General features: G+C 51.8%; 6 protein-coding genes across 6 annotated transcripts; 3 read left to right on the top strand and 3 right to left on the bottom strand.

Annotated features, from left to right (window-relative positions):
* Positions 1-2,373: 2,373 nt before the first annotated feature.
* Positions 2,374-5,485, top strand: AA0111_g6420 (Cutinase transcription factor 1 beta; the record flags this gene model as incomplete). Its single annotated transcript, XM_028652641.1, has 4 exons — positions 2,374-2,618; positions 2,861-3,036; positions 3,087-3,595; positions 3,770-5,485. 4 exons carry the CDS (start codon positions 2,374-2,376, stop codon positions 5,483-5,485), a joined length of 2,646 nt encoding a protein of 881 aa, XP_028506167.1.
* Positions 5,486-6,233: 748 nt separating this feature from the next.
* On the bottom strand, positions 6,234-8,290 carry AA0111_g6419 (hypothetical protein; the record flags this gene model as incomplete). The annotated part of the gene is made up of 3 exons (XM_028652639.1): positions 6,234-6,694; positions 6,767-7,974; positions 8,082-8,290. The coding sequence occupies 3 exons, from the start codon at positions 8,288-8,290 to the stop codon at positions 6,234-6,236; spliced, it is 1,878 nt and encodes a 625-aa protein (XP_028506029.1).
* A 980-nt stretch (positions 8,291-9,270) lies between these two features.
* On the top strand, positions 9,271-10,508 carry AA0111_g6418 (hypothetical protein; the record flags this gene model as incomplete). The annotated part of the gene is made up of 3 exons (XM_028652638.1): positions 9,271-9,295; positions 9,367-10,263; positions 10,318-10,508. The coding sequence occupies 3 exons, from the start codon at positions 9,271-9,273 to the stop codon at positions 10,506-10,508; spliced, it is 1,113 nt and encodes a 370-aa protein (XP_028506030.1).
* A 2,375-nt stretch (positions 10,509-12,883) lies between these two features.
* On the top strand, positions 12,884-14,670 carry AA0111_g6417 (Ammonium transporter 1; the record flags this gene model as incomplete). The annotated part of the gene is made up of 5 exons (XM_028652637.1): positions 12,884-12,997; positions 13,070-13,134; positions 13,206-13,460; positions 13,511-14,185; positions 14,244-14,670. 5 exons carry the CDS (start codon positions 12,884-12,886, stop codon positions 14,668-14,670), a joined length of 1,536 nt encoding a protein of 511 aa, XP_028505984.1.
* An 805-nt stretch (positions 14,671-15,475) lies between these two features.
* Positions 15,476-16,585, bottom strand: AA0111_g6416 (Casein kinase II subunit beta-1; the record flags this gene model as incomplete). The annotated part of the gene is made up of 1 exon (XM_028652636.1): positions 15,476-16,585. The coding sequence occupies one exon, from the start codon at positions 16,583-16,585 to the stop codon at positions 15,476-15,478; it is 1,110 nt and encodes a 369-aa protein (XP_028505985.1).
* A 627-nt stretch (positions 16,586-17,212) lies between these two features.
* AA0111_g6415 (hypothetical protein) lies at positions 17,213-19,529 on the bottom strand (the record flags this gene model as incomplete). The annotated part of the gene is made up of 3 exons (XM_028652635.1): positions 17,213-18,400; positions 18,447-19,345; positions 19,409-19,529. The coding sequence occupies 3 exons, from the start codon at positions 19,527-19,529 to the stop codon at positions 17,213-17,215; spliced, it is 2,208 nt and encodes a 735-aa protein (XP_028505986.1).
* Positions 19,530-19,561: the final 32 nt, after the last annotated feature.

The raw sequence follows: 19,561 nt of genomic DNA, 5'->3' as shown, positions 1-19,561 counted from the left end.
GAAGTGTCTGCAGTCATGCTTCAACCGATGTTACCAAACAGCTTTGAGCTGATTGTGATGCATGAAACATGATGGATGCTGGGAGCGATCGTCTCTCAAGATTTGCGTTAAGGTGACCATTGCTCTGTATTTGCACACTTACTGGGAGTGTGTAGGGCTATGGGAGAGCTATTGCGTCAGTCGTTGAGAGCGATAGTGTGCAAACCATGGTAAATCGTGGATATCTCATTCGGCATGGACATGGTATGATTGGACAAATACGGGTGTGTAGATACCATACAACCTCACAGTTCAAGTGAGATAATTCTGACGTTGTACCTTTCACATTTTATTTTATTTTCCTGTCTAACGGTCGCGTACAGACATACAAACTTCGATTCGATACATGCAGCCACTTGACTAGTCGTAGCACCGATGATGCGCCGACCCAAGGATCTTCACTCCAGATTTACAAGGTGGAGCGCAAAGCTTATCCTGTGGTGAGTGTCCCGCAGGGTTAGTAGCACAGCGTTGCATAGCCTCTCTGATTGCATGAAAATGCGCTTTTCCAGATGTTCGGGCGGAAAAATATTCCGTGTCCGTTTCCGTCCCAACGCTCGAAAACTCGTACGAGTTTCATCCTAAGGCAGCCCTCGAAATGATGAATACACCAAGTCGGAGTCGGAGCGTGAGGACAAAATCCCCCAGGTGCCTAGATGCCTTGTCCTTGCGGGTGGTTGGACAAGGTTGATGTCGGCCGTAAGCCCCACACACAGGCTACATACCCATACAGCGTACTACGAGTCGCAAGATGGTAATCATGATCTCTGACTCTGCAACGATGACACGGTCAGTACTCCGGGGTACATGCAGGTGACCTTGAGCCTCAATCATCGGAGGACGGTCAAGGACCAGACCGCGTCGCGCGACGGCCATTTTCCCTGCAGATCGTGTCGCGTGGAACCGCTAAAATGGTTGCGTTAGACGTGCAAATCCAAGGCTTGACATGGCCCTGCCATATATTATTGTTACAGAAGAAACGACCGGTGCAATGCCCCAGATGTTTGAGTAATCCGGAAGGCCTCTCAGGTACCGACGGATAAGGACGGACAGCGGCCGCGGATGCTCGATCACGATCGCTGATGCAGAAAAAAAATGTGCGGGAGGTGCATGAGGTTGCCGAGCGTCTAGGGGCAATCTGGAAGGATGGAACGTCTGCACCACTGCAGATTGGTGGTTGCGTTCTCACTGCCACATGCAACGGCATGGCGTTGTCCGAGACTTCACCGAGAGGGGAAAGCGTGTGTTCCCCGCAATTTTGGCTGCACGCCAGAGATCAACCTCCAGGCGTTCGCTAACTCGTCCATTTTGACGTTACCGCGACCACACAGTTGGAAAAGAGCCTTTGCTCCGAGCGCCGACTGCATGAACTCGCTCAGCCTCTTACGATTCTCGTTCACGTCATCCAGGGCAACCTTCCGTCCCCACACCGCGTAGAGCCACTGTCGCTGGAGAGCGGTCAGCCAGCTCTCATCAGGTCGCAACAGACGGCAAGCACCGTGCCCACTAAGGTTGACGATGCAGATTTTATTGGGGTCTGCGTCGGGGCAATGGACCTGTCCGTACGATTGGCAAAAAGCCGCAAACATATTTGGACGCCTATGTGTCCTCACGTGCACCCGAGACGGCTAGCACTTCGGCTATAGAATCCAGAGCTGTCTGGCTTGGTCACGGCCTTCCGCTCATACACTCCAATCGCGCCGTCGCTGGGATATTCATTTCCGCACTCTACAGCGATGATCCTACGCCAGGCTCGTCTTTGTGGGACTCTACGTGAATCGAATGTGCCGGAGACCCCACAACTTTCATGACTCGAGTTCCTGTCAGTGATTTGGGTACTCGCGTGCCAAACGTCTGTGGCAGTCAGCGCGAGCGTGTTCTTGGCGGTCACAAGTTGTAGGGCAGAGTCGGCTTTGAGCGAATCCAAGAACCGCGGCATCTTGTCCGTGCACAAGGAATGGACAGGCAGCTGACGTTGCCAAACGCGTTTGTATCCAGGAGCGGCCTTTGTCCCGATGACATCCGAGGGGTATCGGCGTCTTAGGTGCCAAGGATAAAGCGCCGACCAGCCGCATCTGGGGGACTGGGGTACTAACTAACGATCCCCAGTGGGGACGGGGCGGCGTCATGAGCGTTAAAACGCACCAGGTGAAGCGCGGCTTGTCTGCGTGTCCTAGCACACGACTAGCCCTGGCATGCAATCCACTCTCGCGAATTATGGTCTTTATAATCCTCGGGCGCCCCCAGACCCCTCGCGTGTGGTAGGAGTTCTCAACGCTATTTGCAACCCATTGTGCTTCCAACTCAGACACCAGACATCAATACCTTGTCACCATGTCTGATTATTCTGCATCCCCGTCCGACCATCACAACGAAATCCAAGCACCGAAACGAAAAGCCACTCAGGCCGGCCTCGATGGACATGCAACCGGACGTTCAGTAAAGAGGAGGGCTTCCAAAGCTTGTCAATGCTGTCGAGCTCGCAAAGTGCGATGCAATGTTACAGAGCACGGCGCTCCTTGCACAAATTGCCGACTCGACGAAGTCGACTGCATTGTGTCAGAGAGCAGGCGCAAAAAGTTAGTTCCACATTCCCGTGCAATATCCGGCGTCTCCACAAGTAAACCGCACTGTTGTTTGATCAACGGTTTTCGATATGGCATGTTCCATCCAGTGTCGTCATGCAACATCGGCTGGGGAGTCGGTACTTTTGGCCTAGCCATTTGGACAGCGTTGCACCTATGGCAGTTGCCGAGAGCATTTGAGCCAATGGCGGCCAATGCACTTACTCCAAATGTGCGACTCGTACTAACAGTTGCAGGAAATGGAGCAAAGATGACGAACAAACTACGGAAAACACAAGCGTAACAGCAACTGCCACACGCAAGATCGCGTCGCGTGATGCGCTCGACGGTGCTCAAAACCTAAATCGATCTTCGTCGCGAGGGTCACATGAGGCGGAATCGAGACGAGACGAGCATGTACCACATTCCATATGTATGTCTATTGAATCTCTTCTTTCCTGTCCTGGACTAATTGTGGTACAGACCAAAGCCATGGCCATCGCATTAATTCTGTCGCGAGCATTTCGGATATCCAACGCCGTCTTTCCATCACTTCGCAGATCAATGGCCTACCTACACTACCATTTTCGCCGTTTTCCAACGAACCGCGAGCGCCCTTTTTTGGAAGTTTACCGCAAAAACCCGCTCCCGGCGAGTTGCCTCGATTCATCAAACCTCTTCCGGCCAAAATCGGACCTGATGAGATTGCGTATCTGGAGAAGAAAGGCGCACTGTCTGTACCAAAGGGGAACCTTCGCGGCGAAATGCTCCGAGCATACGTTGAATTCGTTCATCCGTACATGCCCCTTTTGGATCTGCATGACTTCTTGTCAATGATCGACAAAAGAGATGGCAGCAAAGGGAAAGTTAGCTTGATCCTGTTCCAGGCCGTCATGTTTGCCGGATCGGCGTTTGTTGACATGGAATACTTGCGTACCGCTGGCTACGCTACTCGAAAAGACGCGCGCAAGGACTTTTTCCAAAAGACTAGAGTAAGTTGTAACCCCTTCTCGGAAGACTTGGCAAATCGCGTTCGGCCGACCGATCCCAAACACGATCGGAGCGTTTCGGACATACCGATATTCCGTGCACATGCCAACATGTGAAGATTGACGGGCGTACAATGGACCGATAGCATGTGAACATCAAACTAATTATACCACCAGATCCTCTACGATTTTGATTACGAGTCCGATCGTGTGTCACTTGTTCAAGCACTCTTGTTGCTGACGTACTACTACGAGACTCCCGATGACCAAAAAGACACCTGGCATTGGATGGGCGTCGCAACGTCCGTTGCCCACACTATCGGGCTGCACCGCAACCCAGATAATACCAACCTGGATAGCAAACGCGTCAAGCTCTGGAAGCGAATATGGTGGTCAACATATATGCGTGACCGACTCATTGCACTTGGCATGCGACGACCGACAAGGATAAAGACCGAGGACTTCGATGTGCCTATGCTGACGTTGGATGATTTCGAGATTGCACCTCTTCCGGAATCGATCACTTGCCTGCCAGCTGACTGCCGCATTGCACGAGACGTGGATGCGCAGCGGCAGCTAGCTATCATGTGCATTGAGAAGGCTCGACTGTGTCTGTGCATTTCCCACGTGCTATCAAAGCAATACTGCGTATTGAACAACAACCACGGACTTCAGAATGACCGCACAACCATGATGTTGCTTCCGAAGAAACTGGATCCCGAGACTAGTGAGGTCAAGGCTTGCGATGAAGAACTGCAGAAATGGGTGTCGGAACTCCCGGATGAGGCCAAGTATACAGACACGCCCAGCGGTGAGGCAGCAATTGATCTTGCAAGGTCACTGCTGCACATGGTCTTCTTCACTACGCTGTCTGCCCTACATCGGCCCCAGGTTTTACCAAACTCACAAGGCGGTCCAGCAAGCGCCCCAACGAAGGAGAACGTCGAATCTGAACTCCTAGATGTTTCTCGCCGAAATGTTCGTCGTGCAGCTTCAGCTATCACATCGATTGCGCAGCGTCTGGATGTAGGCGGTCTCGTTAAGTACCTACCAACAACGGGTGTCACAGTTCTTCTGCCAGCAATCATTATTCACCTACTTGACATCAAGGCGCCAGAAGAGGAGACTCGTCGGTCATCTCTACGTGGCTTCTGCCAGTGCATGGCTGTCATGGGCAAGCTGCGAGATCTTTACGCTGCTGCCGATTACTCCGTGGCTTTCTTAGAAGCCGCCATTCGCAAAGCAGGTATCCATGTTGCTCCTGTGGCAGCTGCTCAAGCTGTGCCGATGCCCAAGCCTTCGCCCGTAACGACCGTGGAAGATCTGGTAGATGCCGGAAGACGACTCGATATGGCCAACACAACGACAACTGCAACGCAAAATGTACGGCCCTCAACATTGACTCCGCCGCCAGACCACGGCACTACTAACATGCTCGCTTTGGAAAAGCAGCACAATCAGCCCAATGTTACAGATGAGGAAGTCGCTCGCCGCCTCGAGACTTTCCTTGCATCTACCCCGCCAGATTCTGATCACGAGCACATGCCCAGTATCACTATTGCCGAAGAGTCACACCTGGCTGATGTCACGGCTCCTGCATCGAACTCCCACACAAACGACAACCTGAACTCTATGAATTTTAACAAATGGAGCACGATGGACCTTGCAGCGAATCCATTTACCAACAACATCAATCATCACCAGGATGATGAGATGCTTTTCTCTAGCTTACCGCTGAACAACGAATTCGACGACGGTGACTTTGATCAGTTGCTTAATCTGGATGCAGTTGGCGAGGCGTTCAATTTCGACGACTCGGCACTGGACAGCAACATGGGCCTTGGAGACGTAGACTGGCTTGGTGCTGGTAATGACCTGACAGCAGAGGCATAAGAGGAATAGCTCGATCATCGAGCACGATGTCACGATTTCTCTTGCATAACGGAAAAGTTCTTTTATGGGATTTCCTTGGATCTGCGGCATTTTTCTTTGCGAAGATATCCATTTCCTTGTCATGTTCTTCTGTGTACGCCTTTTGTTCAGATGGTGACAAAGGGGATGGGAATGTAATAGGAAAAGCACGTTTGTTGGCGACGATGAAGAACGTTGCTTACAGAATACGCTGTTCAGCACGACGATATGAATTGAACCACGTATACGACTCCATACTCCAGTATTAACAAACATGCGCTTGACGGTTTGAATCATGATGGTTGCACTGTGCATAGCTCTTCACACTCACATATTGATCAATGTGCCTAATGCAACGGGCATACCACAACTTTAGAATCGACACAATCTAGCCCGGTCCAGTCCACCGTTAGTTAGTGATCGGATGTGGCACACTAAAATCGCCCGTCGGAAGAGAACTATTTGCGCTTCCGTGGAGCTGGACCCCGAGATACAGTGGTACGAAGCGGAGTCGGCAGATGTCAAATTCCGAGATAGAACAGATGACGTTATGCAGTCAACACGATGCAGCATACACCAGTCATCATACCAAAATAGCTTGCCTGCTGTCGAGTGAGTGGACACATACACACAGCGTTGCTTGGTTTGACGTGTCCAAAGGAGACAATACCTATTAGATACACCGTTACTATATCCCATGTCCGGATCATGATTACCCTCAATTATACTTTCAAGCCAAAAGAGTCTTCCTTATTGTCTCCCAGACATCCATAATGTTCCTCAAAGACCCCTGCACCGCACCTCTCAGTAGTCCTTTGACATCATCCAAACCCAATCCACTCTGCCTAAACCTCCACGCTCCACCGATTGCAAGCACGAGCGCGAGCGTCCTGACCACCCTCCGCGCCCTCATCCTCGCAATGCCCTTGCTTGTGTACTCGATATTCCAGTCGTTCCACCTTGGGAAGGTGCATCTCCGCCAGAAGTCGATTTGCGTGTATGGGTAGACGGTAGAATTCCAACCATTGCCTGTAACGTACCAGCTTGAGCAGCCACTCTGCCATACGGTGTTCTTGAGTGCACGCTGCATTTCAGACGTATAGGCAACCTCAGCGGAGTGCTTGACGTCGACGGTGCGGGCTTCGTTTGTGAGGAGGAGGCGGATGAAGTTTAGGGAATAATTCACCATATCTGGAATTTATGTTAGTATTCATCTCCAGAGCAGCTGGATGGTGTATGCTAGTAAGGAGGGATAAGACTCACTCTCACTAGCCATGACAACGCTAGAATGCCCAGTTGCTGTGTTGGGTCCGAAGATCATCATGAAGTTTGGGAAACCATCGACAGCCGTGCCTTGGTAGGCTTGGGCGCCTCCTCGATCTTCCATTACTTGTACTAGATCTTTTCCATCTTTGCCAATGACTTTGAGCGGATGGAGCCATCGTGTCGTGTCGAAGCCGTTTGCCAGGACAATGACATCTGCGGGTATCTCTCGCTCTGGGTAATCCTCCTTCTTTGCATTGGCTGGGTACGTCGCACCGGGGCCGATGACAACACCATGTTCAGTGACCCTGCTCAGTGGCTGGGTAGTGAGCTCGATTTTCGAATCGTTCAGACTGCGCAGCCACCGCTTGTCGAAGATGCGGCGTTTGCAACCAACCCCGTAGTCTGGCGTCATGATATCCCAGTACTTCTCAGGAACGTGTTTTCGCATGTTCTGGAGCGTCTTCTCTTCGTAGGCCTTTCTTCCTTTCTCAGCATATGGAGTATTGGGGAACATTCTAAGGAAGCCGGCTTCGGCACCAGCAAAGATAAGGAAACGAAGTAGCTCCTTAAGCCCTGGTACGCTCCTCATAATCTTGGGGCCATTCTTCTCCCACCATTCATCACCGCCGGGCGGTGTCGGAGCTGGAACAACCCATGGCGGTGATCTCATGAGCTGAGTGACTGATTTGGCGTTGTACGGCGCATTGGGTAGACGGGGCACGAGTTGAGCGCTGCTGCACCCAGTACCAACAACGACAACGTTCTTGTCCGTGAAATCGACACTTTCATCCCACCTCGCAGAATGGAACATGTTGCCCTTGAAATTTTCAATGCCCTTGATCTCGTCAGGCCAGCCTCTCGGCTCGACTAGACCCCCGACGCAGCTGAGCACAACCTTTGATTTTACAATCTCAGTCTCCGAGTATACTGCATGCTCGCCCTTCTCTTGTGCGATCTTTATGCGCTCCTTGGATGAGAGGTCGCCCATGCCTGCTACCATACGACGGAGAGTGACCTCCCACAACTGTTCCTCTTCTAGCCATCTGCAGCTTTCAATATCTGTGTTGAGCTCAAACTTGTCTGTGATGCGGTAGTTCTCGCATACTTCGTGGTAATAGCGTACGATTTCTTTGCCGGGAGGGTGGAACGAGGTCCAGTTTGGGTTTTGAGCGAAGCTAAAAGAGTAGAAGACGGCGGGTACATCACTATATAGCATTAGCCCTGGCCCGTGGAAGATTGTTGTGGCGGCTGAATTTCAAAGGTTTGGTATTACCATGCGCATTGAACGGGCATATTTCAGGGACTTTCATACCATGCAACACCTGGATAGCGATTTATCCACCAAGTTCCTCCAATGCCTGCTTGACGATCGAATACGCGAAACTGATCGAAGCCAAGTTGCTGCTTCAGCTGACAGGCCATGGCAATGCCAGATGCGCCAGCCCCGACAATAATGACGGGATAGTATGTGTATGCATCCTTCTCATAACCGTTCACTCGTCGTATCGTTTCTGTAATCATATTGGCAATGTTGCAACTGGGGAGCTGGTGAATCGGACAGGGGAGCGTCCGTCCTTGGAGTATGAGACGATGCACGAATGGCTGATGTAGAGTCGACAAGAGATTCGCTGGAACTAGATTTTAGCCGGGCGCCTTAAGCGGTGACCGAGTCGCTGGAGAGAGACGGATATGTTTAAGGTTGCGAGCTGGCGTAACAGCAAGCCTTCGGTAATGTGACATGTCGACTACTAAGAGTGGGCTCAGTCCTTCGTGGTGCATGGCATGGGCGGAGCCAGTCTCCTGAGCCTCGGTAGTTTGCCATAATAGCTCAGGTGAGGTCACCTAATGACTGACACAACGGCAAGCTCGCAGCAAATCCTGAATCAGGCAATTCGACGTCCCCGCGATTTAGTTCGGACCTACGGTAAACCCCAGTTCCGTCTCTTTCTGTAAGGTTGCGTCGGCAAATTCCAAGGTTGTCAGCATGGACTTGCATTGACCCTTGGCCACCTGAGTAGTAATGTATTTGTGTCAAAGAAGGTGAAGGTGCTTGATTTTTATATGCATATTCTGAGGTACGCAACATGGCAACTCGCGCCAGAGATGAGTGGGAAGTCGTGTTGTTTATACACAGTCAGGCTGAGAAATATATGGGTCTTGTGAGCCACAAGTCTGTCACTGCGCGCGCGGCTGGCTGACATTAGACCGGCAGAGAGACCTATCTTCACAACATATACTCGTTGATCACTTTCCAGACAGAGACAGACACATTGTCCGAAGAGACCGAGAATAGGTTGGATGCCCAGTGCAGCGCGCTCACGTGGGAACGCGGCTGGCGCACGGGCGCATTGTATTAGGCGGTCGCGAAGTTGACCTCATTGACTGAACAGGCAACAAGTCCAAGCTCGAAAGAAGGACGCACTCGCCATTCCGAGGCATGCACAGCATTTGAACAGCGAGTCGTCTTCTCAGTGCTGTAGAGAGAAGCACATGTCAGCACAATGAATACCATTGACGGTTCCGACCGTCACATCAAGACAGAAGAAGGCATGGGACCACGACTACTCAACTGGCACAATGACAACTAACTTTCGCAGCCCCGCCGCCGTCACTGCTTGCCATCGTCCTCGATACCAACCCACATGCTTGGGCGCATCTATCCTCTACCCTCTCACTCTCTGCCGCCCTAGCCAACATCCTCGTCTTCATCAACGCCCACCTAGCCTCGGGAAACGGAAACGAAGTTGCTGTGATAGCTTCCCATTCGCACAAGACGACCTTTCTGTATCCCACACCCACCGACCCGCAGCCACAGTCGCGGCGCGGCGACACAAACGGCCATGTTCAGACGAACGGCCATGCAAAGGACAAGGAACACCATATGGCAGAGAGTGCCAACAAGTACCGGCCATTCGCTGTCGTAGAGAGCGCAATCCTACGTAACTTCGCCAAGTTGCTCAACGAGACAAAAGAGAGCCACTTGGAAGCGACACCTACAACACTCATAGGCGGTGCTCTCTCCATGGCTCTCACTCACATCAACAAGCAAACCATCCTCCATGCTCCCACAGCCGCATCTGCCGACAGTACCGCTCTTGCAGCACTCGCCGACTCTGAAAACACACACGTCGACCGCGTTCCCCTCACCTCTCGCATCCTCATCGTCTCTGTATCCGGCGACCTTGCCAATCAGTACATACCCGTCATGAACTCTATATTCGCCGCACAAAGAAAGCGGATACCCATAGATATACTGAAACTGGCTGGCGACACTGTGCTATTGCAGCAAGCGAGCGATGCGACTGGAGGCGTATACATGAAACCGGACCGTCCAGAAGGTCTGCTACAGTATCTGATGATGGCATTCCTACCCGATGTAACAGCACGAACAAGCTTGATAGTCCCTAGCGCTGGTGGTGTCGATTTCCGTGCAGCATGTTTCTGCCACAGGAAGGTCGTCGACATCGGCTTTGTCTGCAGTGTGTGCTTGAGCAGTAAGCTGAACCACACCTATTCCCCCCAATCAACCGAATGCTAACTGCAAACAGTCTTCTGTAACCCAGATCTTCCTGATAACCTCTGCATGACTTGCGGCTCCTACCTATCTCTACGCAGTGCTGTCATGAACCCGCCGGCGCTGATACCACGGAAAAAGAAGAAGAAGAAGAAAGCCGGTACTGACCCTGCAACACCAGGGGCAAATACTCCGGTAGGATCTGGCACACCTCTTCATGCCTGAGATACCACCCGCGGATCTGGAAGCTCCTTCACCAGATCTCATGATATACCGCGGTTCACCTTTCTCGGACATGTGTGCATATCTACTACAGTCCCTCGGCTCGCGGCGCAGGCTGGTTCGACCGAACGACGCAAATTTGCCCACGTTATGGAGAATGTGGAGACTACGACGGCAAGGCGTAATAAGCCACTAAAACGGCTGTACGACCGCCTTCCCCTTCGAATCGGAAACCCTGGCAGCACAATTTCTTCTCCAAGTCTACGCAAGTAGCCATACAGTAGCACGCGCACTTGTGGTCACATACAGGAACGATCTATCGGCGCTGTGTCCGACTGCTGCGGGCCGCATCGCTTCTGCTGCCATCGACACGGACGTGTCAACAACAATGCGTGCAACAGGAGCGTTCTAGTGATTACTGAGCTTCCAGAGCGTCGGCCGAGCCGACAATATGGATAGAACTTTTGGCAACGGAGAGAGTCGGTGAAATCAGACAGGAGAACAATACAAGACCAAGGGATGGAAACATCTCCGATACAGTGCTTACAGAAGTTCCTCGAATCACAACTCGTGAAGCCCCATTTGACAGCCTTGTATCCATATCTCAACAGTCTCAGCCTATCCCCCTTGTCACTCACGTACCAATAGCCGTAATGTCGGTACTTCTAGCCAGATCGCGCCCATGCCAATTGTCACGTAGAAATACTCATGTCAAATACATAGATAGGGCAGTGGCAGGGTCCAAATCTTCAGGCTGAGCATCGTTCTCACATGTACCTAGCTGCGGCATCGATCGGTGAGTCTCAGGGATAGCGGCAACTGGCGCAAACAAAAGCAACATAGATCAATGCAAGACAGACGATTGCGGTAGACGAGGCGAACAGTGTATCCAGCGCTATGGTGTGATGCTATTCTAGACGCGAACAGAAACATGGTGAGATGACGCCAGGGGTGAGGATCCCCGTTGGACCTGCATGGTGCATCTGAAGGTTGTTGGAGGCGGCTGCGGAGGAGTCGCGGGATGTGGGCAGAGTGGCCGTCACGGCTCGGCGTGGGATAGGAAAACGGCGACAGAGATAAGGGATTTCGAGGCCATTTCCGACAGCATCCGGGGGGCCAAGTTTTGATCGACTTTCAAGTATAGCACTTGCAAACTCTAACAGAGTGATCACACCACAAGACACGAGCTCAGGACCCCAAGATTCCCTATACAGTACTTGGGAACGACAGGCTGTATGGTATCTCTAATGGCCATATCTACGCTAAGCACGCACCTTGCCAAATACGGGCTCGCCCAGCACCCGAAGATGTTAAGCCAGGGATGGCCTGGACTTGTTCTCAAACTCCAAGTATCCGGCGTAGCCTATCAGCCGCTCTCACGTTATCATTACCCTTGCTCCTACTCTTCTCCCAAGCTGTGAACAATGTTTTCGAATCATTTCGCTGATAGCGATTGAGCTGTGCTGAGGGGGGCTCGATCGATGCATTGCCTGATGCGACTTCAGGGCTCCCATGGAGGCTAGTTGCCATCACAAGGCGAAGCGAACGAGTGATCACGTCGATCAAAAAGAGATACAGAGTCACAGAACAGCCAAAGACGATCAAGACTGCTCCACTACATGGTGGAACCAAAAAAAAGTGATCGCAGCCAGGCCTCGCGGCAACCCATCGTACTGTCATCCCACACGTATGGTTCGACAGCCGCAACAGGCTCAGCGCCGCGCCCCAAGTGTGGGCGGTACCCTGCAGTTTGGCATTTTGCTTAGCGACGGACTCGTAGTCGGACATTGGCTGACATGGCCTGGGGTCATTGCCTCTCATCCCGTCACCAGTTATCAAACACCCCACTGCCGTGGCGTTCGTGCATTCGGGAGAGGGCGATGTTCATGCCTGTTTACTGGGAGATTATCAAAGCGGCATCGCCTATCCTGTAGCGGAAGCGATGAAGCTTTGATGCTCTTCCCTACGCTCAGCCTGCATATAGCTACCACAGACCCCTCGGTTTAGGTGTTGGTTCGTGAGCTTGTCAATCAAGCGACTCGCCTATCCTTATACTTAGCAACGCGTTTGCACATGCTCTTTATTTGAGCGTTCCCAGCGGCGACCTTTTTTATTTATTTTTTTGCTTGTTCAGTATTGGGGCGGACGCCAAGGGTCAACTGCAGACTTGGAGATCCCTGAACGTGTAGCGATCGACCAATCTTCACTTTCCCATCCGCCTGCACGCAATCCCTTCTCTCTCTACGACTCTCTAAAGTCTACATAATTACCTCGCATCTTTTCGGATTTGTAGCCAGGAACCGCGCATTGCCGATACATGACACATTCGAGTCCAACAAACATTTAATCGAAAGAGCGACGACCCGGGAAACGACAGGATGGATCCCGTATCTTCGGGCTTGGACCCCACACTCCCTCTGGAGACGTTTGGTAATACCACAGATCCCACGGGAGGCGATTCGAGGTTATACAATCTCAATGTGTTTTACAATGTGAGTTTGGCTACCAGAGACGGAACCGTAAGGTTTTAGTGGTAACGCGGGGCTAATGCCATGTTTCTCTAGCCCGGCGATATCGCTTGGATGATCACATCAACCGCCCTCGTGCTTCTTATGATACCGGGTGTAGGGTCAGTAACCCAACTCCACTTTGAAACTTTGCAACCTTGCAACCATGTACACAGGTCTAACGGAATTGCAGCTTCTTCTATTCCGGGCTGGCACGCAGAAAGTCGGCACTATCGCTACTATGGCTGTCTGTCATGGCGACTGCAGTCGTCTCTTTCCAGTGGTTCTTCTGGGGTTACTCTCTAGCCTTTTCGCACAAGGCTGGAAAGTATATTGGTGCGCTGGATAACTTTGGCCTGATGAATGTGCTGGGTGCTCCTTCGGTGGGAAGCCCGCGTATTCCTGATCTCATGTTCTGTGTCTACCAGGGCATGTTTGCTGCTATCACGTATGTTTATCACACTTTTGGTCCTCAAAACCGATGCTAATTGTAAACAGCGTTGCACTTGCCGTTGGAGCTGTTGCCGAGCGAGGACGCATGCTACCTTGCATCATCTACATGTTTGTCTGGACGACTATCATCTACGACCCCATTGCATGCTGGACCTGGAACTCATCTGGATGGGTCTTCCAAATGGGTGGCTTGGACTTTGCTGGCGGAACTCCGGTTCACATTGCATCCGGATGTGCTGCCCTCGCCTACTCTTACATGCTTGGAAAGCGAAGTGGTCACGGTACCCAGGAACTCAACTACCGTCCCCACAACGTCACGCACATTGTTATCGGCACTGTATTCCTCTGGGTGGGGTGGTTCGGCTTCAACGCTGGTTCGGCTCTGTCTGCTAACCTACGCGCTATCATGGCTGCTGTATGCACCAATCTTGCTGCCTGTGTTGGTGGTATCACCTGGTGCCTAGTTGACTATCGTTTGGAACGCAAGTGGTCAACCGTTGGCTTCTGCTCCGGTGTTATCGCTGGTCTTGTCTGCATCACCCCTGGTTCTGGATATGTCCCTGCCTGGGCTGCTGTTGTTTTCGGTATGTGCGGTGGTGTTGCTTGCAACTACGCGACGAAGCTCAAGTATTTCCTCCGCTGCGATGATGCCCTCGATATCTTTGCTGTCCATGGCGTTGGTGGCTTCATCGGAAACATACTCACTGCGTTTTTCGCTACGTAAGTCATACACGATAATTTTCATTTTTGAAAATTCGCGTTACTAACCATTATGCAGTGACTACATTGCGCATCTCGATGGTTACACTGTTATCGACGGTGGTTGGCTCAACCATCATTGGGTGCAACTTGGCTATCAACTTGCCGATTCTTTCACCGGCGGCGCATACTCCTTCCTCGGGACCTGTCTTATCCTCGGAGCTCTTGACTTTATTGGCAAATTCATCCCCGCCTTCAGGCTCCGTGCGACGGAAGAGGAAGAAGCTGCTGGTATTGATGACGTCGAGATTGGCGAGTTCGCGTACGACTACGTCGAGCTCACCCGTGAGGTAAAGATCCCTGATGACGACATAATCGACGAGGGCATGTCAACGCATTCGCTCGAAGGTCACGGTGCTGGCATGGCCATGACGAGCCACCACGAGAAGAACCAAGACTCTATTGATTCGGCCAACCAGCTCGCTGAATGGGCACATCGTGCGTAAGAAGCTCGTAGCTTGTATTTCAGTTTTTTTTTCTCGCACCATATATCGCTTTATACCAATTTGTTTCAATAAAGTCTAGGGAAGCTTGACGCTCTGTACGTGTGTATGTAAGTGGTTATCGACGATGTAAATGATGGGATCAGACCTGGAAAGAGTAGAGCAAACTTATTATCTGTTGACCTCTTTACCACGGCTCTATGAATATGTAGAAATAATCCTCATTATGTTATCATCATGCGTGGTCCATATCACTCTATCACCTTTGACTATGAAGATCCATCCTGTGACGGTGTCTGGCGTCGATCGAACCCAGCAAACATCCAACGTACGTCTCAGGGATGCTCATAGTGCATAGCAAATATCTGTGGAACACTCCATCATTAGGAATGTTCTTGTAAGCGTCACATCAATGCGATACTCCAAACGCCATGGCTTTGAAAGTAGAAACGAACAGGTAAAATTCTTGGATTCTCATTGAGTCATGCTCGGAGGAACCTCCATCAAGAATCAGCTAAGACTTTCCACCTCTTATACGTCTTTCTTTGAACAATAAGTAAAAAAAAAATCTCGACCTAATAGTCCCAACTCACTATGCTCCGCTCCCTTGTGTGAAAGTGTGACGGTGTGAAGAAAGAAAAGTGACAAGAATGTCCTTGACTAAGCCAGCTCATTCGAACATGGCCTCCCTTTGGCGTTGCACCTTTTTCGCCCTGCCTTTCAGGTACAGTGCTATTTGGCTGGTTGATAAATCTGTCCCATATTCGGTAGCATCGGGATCGACATTCTCAGGTGTTTGTGGAGACCTCTAGCCCGCAGCTGCTCCAACACCGTTGGTGTCCATTGGGCTGCCTCCACCAGCGTTGGATCCGTTCGTCGGCCGTCTGCGTGCCCGGATAGCTTTCTTTCTTCGGTCCACTGGCGCACCCTTTCCGCCTTCCGCTACATCGACCATGTTGAGGTCGTCGTCGTCTGGCCGGTCTGCATCCTCATCATGCTCTTCCCAATATCTTCTCGTCTCGTCGAGCTCAGTAACGTCCGTGGGCCGCATCCGTAACCACTTCATCCGAGGTCCTGATCGTGCGCGCTCGCTGACTCGGAAGCCGTAGATGCGTGGTTCGTAGATGCTGCCTGTGCCGAGACCAGGCGCAAGGTTGTGCGGTGCGACGCCGTTTATGGAAGTGACATTTGAGGGTGTAGTATTCCGCGACTTGCCGTCTGCGCTTTGCGATTGTAATTGCTGTAGTGCATCGATAGTGTTTGACGTGTTGTTGCGCAGCCCACCACCGATGTCGAGGTCCGTAAAGGTCATGAAAAAGAGCGAAGGAAAGGTTGTGCCGAAGAAAGCACCGTCGACGGTTTGGAAGCGCGAGTTAGGCGGGGTATATACGTCTAGACAGGAAGGGCAGAACAGCTTGACGGTCTCGTGGCCAGGGCTATCATTGAGGCCAACGGGGAGAACTTTGCAGGAGTTGCAGTTCACGCGCGGGCAGGTGCCAAAATGCTGAAGCTCGTACTTTTCAGCCATCTGCTGTATACCTGGTCTAGAGGTGATGTAGCGTTGATGTATGAGTCCGTAGAGGAGTTCAGCAGAGCTCTCTATCACGCTGAGGTCGGATGCTATGCGGAGATGTCTGCGGTCGCCTGCCCTTCGATAGCCCGGTGCCCTCTCGTCGCCCAGTATCTCATCTTCCTCATCTTCCTCCTCCTCTTCCTCCTCGTCGTCCTCGTCGTCCTCGGGCTCCACGTCGAGTATCATCTCCAAAGCTTCCTTGTACATGGGTACCTGCGATTGCAGGCCCGTCAGGTTGAAATCATCTTCGATGAAGTCTTCCGACACCTCAGCGAAGTATTCGTGGCCCAAAAGACCGCAAAAGGACGCGATCCACGACTCGGTGACCTGCGAAGATGACGACATGCTGTCTTGGGTGTAGAGACGTCGAGACCGCTTTCTAGACGCGGCTCAGGTTATGACGCGCAGCCGCAATGCGTGCGTGATGCCAGAGACGAGGGGTTCGAAAATGCGAATGTGGGGGTAAACGTGTGTAGGCGTGACGGAAGCCAAAGGCGCCAGATCGTACAAGATGGCTGTGGGTTAGGGTATATTTCTTTTGTGAAGCTGCACTTGCAGCCTTGTTATCGCATGTGTGTTGGCGTTGGGGTAGCGGGCAGGGAAGGGCTCGGCGAAAGTCGTGATCCAGGTGAGGCCGGTGGGGGAGGGGTCGAGCGAGCGCAGAGTCTGGTGAGAGGGCGGTGGAGTGTCTTGCGCCGGTTCTACCTGGCTATCAGTACGGCTAGGCTTGAAGCGTCGCAGAGCTATGTTGGAAGTCGTGTTTTGGCAGATGAAGATCGCAGGTTGCCCTGGCCGAGCTTAGCGATTGGCACGTGATCAGGCCAGGCCTTGCGAACTTGCTAGGTATAGAGGTGAAGCACGATAGTTTCTGTTACCAATGCCACGTGGATTCGGAATGAGATCAAGTATTACAATAACAATATAAATGTCTAACATATATCAGAAGAAAGATGTTGGCTCAACAGCTACACATCAAAACAAATCTCTCAAAATCCTTGCCAGCTCGTCATTCTCATGCGAGAACCCATTCACAAACTCCCCATTTGAGCTGGGAAGTTCATTCGCTGTCCCTCCAAAGCCGTTGAGGTTGAAGATACCTCCGGCAGCTTCGAACAAGGTCGTCAAATCACTAGCCATTCCATGCGGTGTATCAAGATTAGACCCGTTGCGGCCGTTTGAGAAGAGGGCTAGATCGTCCATCGAGTGACCTGCAAGACCTGCCATTGCAACAGCAGCCGATGAATGTGCGTCATGGGTGTCGTCGTTACGTATGACGAGTCCTAGACGGGGCCCGACTTCCTTGATCGTCTTGATAGTTCTCCAGAGACGTTTCGATACGTATGAGTTTGACGATAGGCCACGGACGAGCTCGAGAGCCATGTAGAACTCGTCTCGGGACTGCTGACTGAATTCAGCTGGCGCATGGGCAACAGCTAGGAACAATACTGCCAGAGCCGAAATAAGGAAGTAGTTGAACATAGTCTGTTGGCTTCTGTAGATGTCCGATGTTTGGTTGATATATGTCAGTATGCGAATCGTATCCTTGGCGACCTTGACTACAACGTGTGCAAATTCAAGATTCTCCATGATGGTAGTTGCGGTATGTAGTACTGGGCGGTAGATGAGTATTCGCATCTGGTTGGCTCGAAGGTAGAGCACGACCTGTAAACGGTGGACGACTCGTGCAGGAGGTTCGACCTGTCTACCGCTGTCCGGATGAACGAACTTCAATGAATCCGGTATAGTACGGTGCCAGTTCAAAACCTGAAAGTCAAGGAAAGATATGTCATCCTTGTTAATCTTGTCCTGGTGTCCTACATCGGCGACAGACTTCCATACCTTCGAGCCGATGACCGAGTATGATATCATGGCGTTGAGATACGGCGTAGACTCGTGTGTAGATATGTCTGGCTTCGGCACATTAGTATCAATATCTGCGTCTTGCAGAGCAAAAGGCATCCCCGTGCCGAAGCTCCACCGACGATCGAGCACGTAGATTGTCCAGAAAGTCCTAATTGCTGCTGCTTGCTCTTCGGGATCGGGGAAGAGAGCCAAGTACGTATCGCGACGATGTAAGCCCAACTCTAGACAGTGTCGCGCAGCTAGGCCAATGACGCGCCAGGCCATGGCTTCATCATCACGAGTGAAGTGATACATGGCCTACGTTTGTGAGCGAAGTCCAGTCACAAGAGAATCCACTACTCACTGTCAGCACCAACAGGCTGATTCCATGGAGGCTGACAGGATCGGTCAAGGCCTTGTCCACGATCTTGTGTACATTCTCGAAGAGTCTCTCGCCCAAGGGGTCCTTTCCTCCGCCTTCGAGGACCAGTGTTATTGCGAGAACGAGCTTTAATACGCTAATCTGTTCATCGACCATTGCATCTGACCCAGGATACGAGCCTTGTATCAGACCCGATCTAGCCGCTGCTTCTACAAAGGTGAACAACATCTCGGCATAGCGTAACAATTTGTCCACTTCCAGAATAGGGTACATGGTGCCCATCTCTTCGTGCCAAACATGTACCAAGCGCATAGCCTCGTGCTTGGAGATGGACCATATCGGGTCCTTATCCGTATGCAAGGGACGTTTTGGCACCATGGGGTGGAGTATTGGAGGGGACGCTCTTGGAGTTGCGTCGCGGGTCAAGATGCCATCGTCTTCACCTTCCTCGCCCGCGTTTATGCCCATGGTCTTCAAGCTTGACCTAGCCACCCCAACATTGAATGCATTCGACGTCGGGCCGTGGAAACGAGGGTGTTTGCTGAAGGATTTGGATCGCGAACGGGCGGATTGGGGAGGTAACATGGGCGTCTGCTGGTAGTCAGGGTTGAATGGGGTGCCGATTGAGCCATTGCTCTGCACGTCGACCTGAGCCCGGAGCGCATTGAGGTTCTGGAACAGGTCATCAACCTGCTGCTGGAGAGAAGTTATGTGTGTTGACATTTGCTTGAACTCGTCGCTGTCTTTGAACGAGTTGCAGCAGTTGGGCGCGTAGGCGCACTCCAGGTTGAGGTTCCCGCAACGTTGGCATGGTGTCTCGCCATTGCACTTGATCTTTCGTCTTTTGCATTCGTTGCACGCGATGCTTATGTATCTGTTGCCTGAACCAAGCATGCCAAATCAGTCTCTGGTCGCATGCCAGGTCGTGTATCAAGTCCACTCACGCTTCGCGCGCTGTGTGGGCGCGCCATTCTCGTTTTTCCGCTTCGAGTTACTGCTGGAGTCGTTCGCTGGACTCATCGTATCGCTCGCAGTATTCCTGTCCGCTGGCGATGTCGCGCTCATGGTTAATTCCGCCTGCGCGCGAGTGTTCCGCG

Source organism: Alternaria arborescens (assembly GCF_004154835.1).
Source record: "Alternaria arborescens strain FERA 675 chromosome Unknown contig_13, whole genome shotgun sequence".
Classification (NCBI taxonomy): domain Eukaryota; kingdom Fungi; phylum Ascomycota; class Dothideomycetes; order Pleosporales; family Pleosporaceae; genus Alternaria; species Alternaria arborescens.
The sequence above is the reverse complement of the archived record's forward strand: the minus strand, read 5'-3'. Positions and strand labels throughout refer to the sequence as shown.